At 37.8% G+C, this 8,407-nt stretch overlaps 2 protein-coding genes across 2 annotated transcripts; one reads left to right on the top strand and one right to left on the bottom strand.

The window, feature by feature from the left end:
- The first annotated feature begins 356 nt into the window (after nucleotides 1-356).
- Nucleotides 357-3,199, top strand: LOC147399640 (Protein kinase family protein). The gene is made up of 3 exons (XM_086445092.1): nucleotides 357-1,184; nucleotides 1,296-1,358; nucleotides 1,966-3,199. The coding sequence occupies exons 1-3, from the start codon at nucleotides 404-406 to the stop codon at nucleotides 3,027-3,029; spliced, it is 1,908 nt and encodes a 635-aa protein (XP_086301218.1). The 5' UTR covers nucleotides 357-403; the 3' UTR covers nucleotides 3,030-3,199.
- Nucleotides 3,200-3,485: 286 nt separating this feature from the next.
- On the bottom strand, nucleotides 3,486-6,600 carry LOC147399639 (uncharacterized). Its single transcript, XM_086445093.1, has 2 exons — nucleotides 6,177-6,600; nucleotides 3,486-4,220 (listed from the first exon to the last, which is right to left on the bottom strand). Exons 1-2 carry the CDS (start codon nucleotides 6,547-6,549, stop codon nucleotides 3,685-3,687), a joined length of 909 nt encoding a protein of 302 aa, XP_086301219.1. The 5' UTR covers nucleotides 6,550-6,600; the 3' UTR covers nucleotides 3,486-3,684.
- Between the last annotated feature and the right edge of the window lie 1,807 nt (nucleotides 6,601-8,407).

Here is an 8,407-nt window from a genome sequence, read left to right as displayed (position 1 = left end):
GAAGTCAACATCAAAAGTCAAACAAAACAGGCAATATAATATGGGTTGGAGATGTATAAATAAAAGGGTCAAACTTGTACTTCGTGCTGGGGTGACAAACGATTTACTGTGATTCTCACAATTCTGACGTGGAGATGCATACATAATCGTAGATAATTATTACTTGTATCACGAGGAAAAATATTTATGGTTATGTGCACATCCTACGTCAGACTTGTGAGAATCGCATTAAAACTCTGTGTCATTCCAGCATTTTCTTATATCTAATTTATGCAATCTTCCAAAAGAAACCCTGTCATGCAGTAACTTTGACAACTACCACCCTAATATTTTTCATCCATAAAAAGAACCCACCACCCACTCCCCTCCCCTCCCTCTGCAAATCCCTTTCTCTCTCTCTCCAATGGAGAAACACTTAACACCTCTTCTGCTCACTATAGCGACGTTGCTAATATGCGCCAGATGCACCACGGCCGTAACACGGTGCGGAAATTGTGGTTCCACACCCGTACCGTACCCATTAAGCACTGGACCAGACTGTGGTGATCAATCCTACAAGATAAGGTGCGACGCAGGTGCACTCAGATTCGATGCAGTCAACGGATCCTCCTACGCGATCACATCCATCAACCCAGATATCCAACGGTTCGTGATCCAACCTGCAAACTTAGTTCCCAACACATGTGTTTCAACAGATTTAGGATCCGAAGGGATCCAACTCAACGAGACACTCCCTTTCAACGTTACGAGCAGCAACACTATATTGTATCTGAACTGTTCCGATACGATATTGGGATCACCGTTAAATTGTAATTCTTCAAGTCTCTGTCATACCTATATAAATGATACAACAGAGGCATCAGCTTGTGAGAACTCTCCAATTTGCTGTACATTTCGGGCGGGTGGGTCAACCAATTCGTATCGGATCCGGGTTCGGAATGCTGGGTGTAGAGCGTACCGAAGTTTCGTGAATTTGGATCCTTCGTTGCCTGTTAATAGGTGGCCTAATCCAGGGTTGGAGATACAGTGGGTTTCGCCAAGGGAACCGTTGTGTCAATCGCAGACGGATTGCGAATCCGGGTCGAATTCGAACTGTACTTCGGATCCGGTAGTTCTTGGAGAGAGGAGATGCTTCTGTAACAATGGATATCGGTGGGACCCAATCAACGGAACTTGTGCTTTCAGTAAGTTTTTTATTTTGCTAAAATGAATCCCTTTGATCTCATTGGAGATATTGATATATATATCTGTTTGATATTTTTTTGTTGCATCTAACATCGTTTGATTTTGTGTAGTTGTCACGTGTCAAAATCCAGGAGGTTGTGATGGCTCCAAGAATCGTACCCCACTCATTGCAGGTGAGTTCATAAATTTTTTTTTATGCCCTCACACTACCATAAACACTTGAAATCATACCATAATGGCCTTATTTTGGGTAAATATTTGAGGCATCCATCCCTCTGTTATCAAAATGTTGATATACCCTTGATTATAGTCCTCTCTAAGAGACTAACACAAAATGGCGTAAAAACCTTCATCTTTAACCTCTTGCAAAGAACTTCATGATCTTTTTTATAAAAAAAAAGAGCTAGTGCTTCACCATTAAACCTCAAAAACAAGGAAGGGCTTTTAGGTAAATTGATCATAATAAATTTTTAATTAATAAAAAAAATTAAAAGAGTTTGAAAACAATGGATTTTGAAAAATAAAAAATAAAAAATCAAAGGTCTTGTAAGATTTTTTACTTGGAGGTTGAAGATGACTGACTTTTTCTTTTATAAGAAAAATCGAGAATTTTTACCCCGGTCTTTAAGTCATTTTGTGTGGGTCTTCTAGAAGCAAGGCGCGCATGTCATAAGTTTGAAAACACGGACACATCCCAACCATATACAAAAATTTCCCATTTAATTTTATCTGAATTTTTTTGACTGACCGTAATACCCTTGGAATACAAATTTTTGACAGGTTTAACATCTGGAGTAGCTGCAATTCTTCTTGCATCCCTCGTAGGCTTCCTTGTCTACCAACGGCACAGGAAGATCAAAGAGGCACAAGACCGCCTAACAAAGGAGCGAGAAGAAATTCTAAATGCCAACAGTGGTGGCAAGTCATCCAAGGTCTTTACAGGCAAAGAGATGAAGAAGGCGACCAACAACTTCGCCAAAGATTGCCTTCTTGGCTCTGGAGGCTACGGTGATGTCTTCATGGGTATACTAAATGATGGCACTCTAATAGCTGTCAAGTGCGCCAAACTCGGTAACACCAAGGGCACTGATCAAGTCCTCAACGAGGTTCGAATTCTTTGCCAAGTCAACCATCGTTGCCTTGTCCGTCTCCTTGGCTGTTGCGTTGAACTAGAGCAACCCCTCATGGTCTATGAGTACATCTCCAATGGGACTCTCTTCGAGCATTTACATGGGCTGCATCCAGGCACACGGAGCTCACTGACCTGGCGTCGACGTCTCAGTATTGGCCATCAGACTGCTGAAGGCCTTGCCTACCTTCACTCCTCTGCAGTGCCCCCCATTTACCATCGAGACGTCAAGTCCAGCAATATACTTCTAGATGAGAAGCTTAATGCGAAGGTTTCTGACTTTGGGCTCTCGAGATTGGCGGAGACTGATCTTAGCCATATATCCACCTGTGCACAGGGAACACTGGGTTATCTGGATCCCGAATACTATCGGAATTACCAATTAACGGATAAGAGTGATGTTTACAGCTTCGGAGTTGTGTTATTGGAGTTGTTGACTTCACAGAAGGCTATAGATTTTACGAGAGGGTCCGATGATGTGAACTTGGTGGTTTATGTTCAGCGAAAGTTGGATGAGGAGAGGTTGATGGAGACAATCGATCCTATGCTAATGGAGGGAGCAAGCAAGGTTGAATTAGAGACTATGAAGGCATTAGCATTTCTGGCTTTGGGTTGCTTGGAGGAAAAGAGACAAAACCGCCCTTCTATGAAAGAAGTAGCAGAGGAGATCGAGTATATTATGAGTATCGAGTCAGGAGAGGAGATGGAGGCCTAGTTTTGACATCCATTCTAGCTGTGATCCATCTCTTTGATATTAGCATCTGAGTTTAGATTGGGTTTTGTGGTATATTTTCGGTTATTTGGTTGAAATAAATTGCGGTTCTTGTTAGAGTCTGTTGTATATATTAGTGGTTTTAAATATAAACTCATGTGTAGTCTGTAATCTTTTTGTTTCAAAGTATATAGTGACTCAGCTCATGCTTTGGTTTGAAATCCAACAAAATAAAGGGGAAGATCACAACACAACTGGACCTCTTAGCATTTTAATGGAGGAAACTAAACGAATATTATATAGAGCAAGTGAGGGGATTAAAATTAAAAACTTATAAAAGAAAATAAGTTATCCCATCCATAGTGACAAAAAATGTGAAAATTGTGATTAAATCACAATTTTAAATGTTGTTGATTAAATCATGAAAATAACAAAATATAGGCAACTCTTCAAAATTACTTTTCAAAAAAAAAAACTAGGCAACTCTTCAAAATTCTTAGCAGTCTTACAATAACAAAACTTGACAAACCAAAAAACAACAGCCAGTGTCTAAGTTGACATCATTCAAAATTCAAAAGTAAAGGCACCTTACCCACGGACATTGGATCACAACTCTAAGCCAATATCATTGAAAGCTAATTCCAGGTGAAACGATTTTCTAGTTTGCTCTAGGTGTGGCCCACTCGACTCTGAGGATGAGATTGTCATAACCGTACCCATTGAGTTTGTTAATAGCCCTCTCTGCATCTTCCTTGTTTACAAAGTTGACAAAACCAAAGCCTCTGCTCATGCCAGTCTTCTGGTCGATGGCAACATAAACTCGGCTCACAGCACCAAAAGTACGGAAGAGCTCAAGTAAATCGGGCTCACGGGTGTCCTCTGATAGGTTGGTGACCCTGACAGAGTTCTCTTCATTCCTACGCCTCATCTCCTGTCCAGTTCTCTCTGCACCGAGTCTCATGCCCGGAGGCACGTAAGCTCCCTTGCTGGAGCCTGAAGCAGCCGCAGTGGTTTCAGGTGCAGCAGGCTTGTCAATGAAGCCTTCGGGCTGTGGAGCAAGATCCTTGTATGGGCACTTGGATGTCCAATGGTCACCCTTCTTATGGCAAGTCCTGCACACCATGAGAACAGCACCACCTTTCCCGAGCTGTGCCAAGGGATCTCCAGCAACCTTGGTTTCTTCTGCTTTGCTACCTGTGGGCAGTTCGCTTGTTTAGAAAATTACAAAGCTTAAATCTAAAACTGGTAAAAGGAGGAACTAAAATATATAAATTACAGAAACTAACGAAGCAAAAAAAAAAAAAATCAGCCAATCAGTATTGTTTGTATTTTTATTTTTTTGATCAGTAAACAGTTAATTGTATTGTAGGCTATGAAATATCATCTAGAAGTTGGTGGTAGAATGTGCAAGAGGGGATCAAGAAGCAAAACTAGACCCAAATCATTCAACCATGTTTACGATTAAAAAAATGCAGTTAAGCAAGAATATGAAAGGATTTATTTATTGATCAAAATCCTATTAGATAGAACAAGTAAGCATAAAGCATTAAAATAATAATCACTTATATACCAAATATATCTCAACCCAAGACCGATAACCTGAGAACTAATCCTACCGGGAATGGTTGGTAAAGCTATATCTCCAAACACGAACAATAACAACTTTCGCAAAACGAGATAGCTTCTAAGGTTGGGAAGGGGAATAAAAAATGTTTCTGAGATGATATGAGCTTTATATGATGGCATCTCTCACTTATTTAGTTTTTACTGTCCCCGTGTGTCCTAGGGAGGAAGAACAGAGGGTGTGAACTGTGAATCTAAGTGATCACCTTTCACTTTTTTTTGGATAAGTGTAACAATTTTATTAAAAAGAAGATAGATAAAAGGATGCTGAGATAGTCCCCATACAAGGTAGAGAAAAGAAAAACAAAACAAGCCAACCCGAAAATAACAAAAACACAAAGGGAACTAAGAGTTACAAATAGAATCCCACCTATGGTCCAAAATCTTCAAAATCACAGTTTGAGACATACTCTTCTTTCAATCTTTCTTTTCCTTCAAAGGTAGTTTGGGGTCTTAAAGTTTCTTCAAAGGTATCATTTTCCATATGGTCTGCATTCTTGAATAAAAGTCTAACCATTTATTACATTAAAACTAGGAGAATTACCACGTTAAAAATTTGTTGTCATTGCAAAGCGAGTGGGAAGTCAGCAAACCATTTATGGGTGAGCTCTCCTGCTGATGGCCCAATACCATAGGTGGGATCATAAGCCGGATAAGAGGCAGGCACCTATGATGACTGGGGATCCTTGCACCAACAGAAGAGGACGCAACCAGCATAATCACACATGAGTAGCTAGCCGCCTTATAGTATAGGCTAGGGATTAGGAAGGGAGGTTCGGAGAGGGAATTGGCATGGAGGAATGGTATAAAAATTACAAATGAAACTCCATAATAATCAAAACTAGTTAAACTTGGATTGTATTAGTATAAATTTATTTAAAAATCATTAATTTTTTCAAATTTATTAATATAAAAAGAACTTATTAGCATGAAAAGATCCCAACGATATAAGGGTCATGCTACTATGTTCCATCCAGCACCAAAAACTAAGAGCAGCTATCTCAAACCATATAAACTTTACAGCCACCATGTTCGATCTACATGAGAGACATCACAATTGCATGATTGAGATCCACTTAATGACTTGAGAAAAGGCTCCATCAAGTTGACCCATGAATTGCATTGTGCAACAAAAAATTCCACTATTTTAATTCAATTTAAAAAATTGTGTGGCTTTCAAGAGAAATATTGACAAAGTGTTTTGAAAATGTTCCTCGTATCCTTCGAGACCACGGAAGTTGTATCAGAAACTAGATTGAATTTTTTATTTTATTTTTTCCTTTTGTCTAAAACAACTTTCAAATCCTCAATCCAACAGAAAAATATTGAAATTTCACATTATATCAAATTATTAGGATTTCTCAAGCAACATAATAGATTTTCTCAACTTATGAAATGCAATCTAGGATTCAAGAATTTGGTTTCATAAATTCAAATAATGTAATTAGAGATCATAAGATAATAACCAGAATCCTAAAATTAACAATAAAAAAAAGAAACAAATTGATAGAAGAACAGAAGACGAACCAGGAGCCCTAGGTCTTTCGAGGAGAATCTCTTCAGTCGAAACCATGGTGAGTCTGCTACCAACATCTTCATGCACGGCATCACCAAACTTGGCCCAAGAGCGACGTTCAAGGGCACGTTTGCTGAGTCGGGCCTTGGCGAGTTTTCGAATCCGAGTTGTGGTAGTGATCTTAACCTTGTTTCCATCATCGTTGAATTTGTACTCGATGACCTTCTTGACGCCATTCTCATCTGGTCCAAACACCATGGGAGGTGGAAGAAGGAAATCGAGATCCTCTCCATCGTCCTCTTCAAGCTCTCCCCATCTCAGCTTGTTTGTTTGTGGAGGGTTCTGATTTGCTGAACCAGGTCTCTGAAGGCTATCGATCGCCATGAATGTTTCAGAGAGAGAGATTTTGGGGGAATCTGATGTGCTATGGTCTTCCATCTAGGGCTTATGAGAAACTGATCAAGTGAAGTTCGCTACCCCTCGGAACTTCAAGTTGTGAAGTTCCACCAATGAAATTCCATCATTACGTATTGGGGGTGGGCCGTGGGCCTAATACTAAAGTTGGCATTGGGCTTAATAGTATGTAGCGACGTGTAGTTTAAAAGGTCGAACGCATATGGTCCTCGATCTTTTAGAATTATCGTATCTCGATAGATGATGATTGTTACTAGACGTTGGATATTGAGATACTTGTCAAGTTATCAAGTTGTTGGAAGTTGAAACTCCACGTTGGGGTTTTGGGGGGTTGATTCTCTTTTGGTTAGGTTCGTAATTACAACTTTACAGGGTTGCAACCTAGGCGGGTTGGAGGGTAAATCCAAGTAGCATAACGGTTAATCCGATCTCAACCTGAGTTTGATCTTCTAAAATCATATTCAACTTGAATTAGTCCGAATTAAGTAATTTTGGGCGGTTTGATTTGGTTGAGCTCGTAAAATAACCCTATTGTCATTTTGATTAGCAAAAACAAAAGCACTAATACATAAAATTGCATACAACCTTCAACTCCATCGTTGAGAGAATATTTAGAAAAATCATACAAAACAGATGCTCGCATTAATAATATCCAATTGTCCACAAGTCATAATAATAAGATGGAATAAAAATTAAATAAAAAAATATATTACTAATATAAAAATATTTATATATTAATATATAACATCATGTTCGGGTTGAGTTTGATTGTCAGAACCCTCAATCTGAATTGAGGTCAAGTTGAGATATTCTAAGTTCTAATCCAAGCTCAACTCATTTTCTACATAATTCGGCTCAGGCTCCCTCATCAATCAAGTTGAGTCTAAGTTCGAGCTAGACTGCCCAAGTGGGCAACCCTACGACTTTGGCTTTGACTCAACTTTGCAGATCCCATGGAATCAGAAGCTGAAAAATGACATAAGTGAAAACCAAACAAAAAACTTTTAAGTCTGGGGTTTTTTTTTTTGGATGACGATGTGTACAAAATTATAAATGTTTTTCCTTGTTAGTCAAAGAAAAAAAATCTATGATTATATGCACATTCGACATCAATTAGAGTATTTCACTTTTTTTTTTTTTTTTTTTTTCATTTTACATTCAATTTGCACTAATCTTTCCAAAAAATCACCTCTTAAAACATTTTTCTAACTACAATGTAAAATTAACCGTAATTTCCTATTAGAGATATGTACATTTATTAAATATATATGGAATAATTTTTTTTTATACTATTTTTTTCTTTATTTCGATTTAGTTTAAAAATTTGCAAAGAATCTTAAAAATTGTTATAAGTTGAGTCTAAGTTCGAGCTAGACTGCCCAAGTGGCAACCCTACGACTTTGGCTTTGACTCAACTTTGCAGATCCCATGGAATCAGAAGCTGAAAATGACATAAGTGAAAACCAAACAAAACTTTAAGTTCTGGGGTTTTTTTTTCGGATGACGATGTGTACAAAATCATAAATGTTTTTCCTTGTCATGTCGAAGAAAAAAAATCTATGATTATATGCACATTCGACATCAATTAGAGTATTTCAATTTTTTTTTTTTTTTTTTTTTAAATTCATTTAGCCACTAATCTTTCCAAAAATCACCTCTTAAACATTTTTCTAACTAAATGTAAAATTAACCGTAATTCCTATTAGATATGTACATTTATTAAATATATATGAATAATTTTTTTTTATACTATTTTTTTCTTTATTTCCATTTAAAGATAACATTAAGTATATACCATAAAGATTTAGTTATTAAAAATTTTGCAAAG

Source organism: Akebia trifoliata, chromosome 6 (genome assembly GCF_017979445.1).
Source record: "Akebia trifoliata isolate Shusen 1 chromosome 6, ASM1797944v1, whole genome shotgun sequence".
In the NCBI taxonomy this organism is placed as follows: Eukaryota; Viridiplantae; Streptophyta; class Magnoliopsida; order Ranunculales; family Lardizabalaceae; genus Akebia; species Akebia trifoliata.
Note: the sequence above shows the minus strand (reverse complement) of the source record. Positions and strands in the feature narration are given on the sequence as shown.

What these genes read in the sequence shown, in the direction of transcription:
- LOC147399640 (XM_086445092.1), top strand. Translation starts at nt 404, where the DNA reads ATGGAGAAACACTTAACACCTCTTCTGCTCACTATAGCGACGTTGCTA. An exon ending in CAACGGAACTTGTGCTTTCA is followed by an intron (nt 1,185 to 1,295) that starts GTAAGTTTTTTA and finishes GATTTTGTGTAG; the next exon opens with TTGTCACGTGTCAAAATCCA. An exon ending in TCGTACCCCACTCATTGCAG is followed by an intron (nt 1,359 to 1,965) that starts GTGAGTTCATAA and finishes AATTTTTGACAG; the next exon opens with GTTTAACATCTGGAGTAGCT.
- LOC147399639 (XM_086445093.1), bottom strand. Translation starts at nt 6,549, where the DNA reads ATGGCGATCGATAGCCTTCAGAGACCTGGTTCAGCAAATCAGAACCCT. An exon ending in CGAAAGACCTAGGGCTCCTG is followed by an intron (nt 4,221 to 6,176) that starts GTTCGTCTTCTG and finishes AACTGCCCACAG; the next exon opens with GTAGCAAAGCAGAAGAAACC.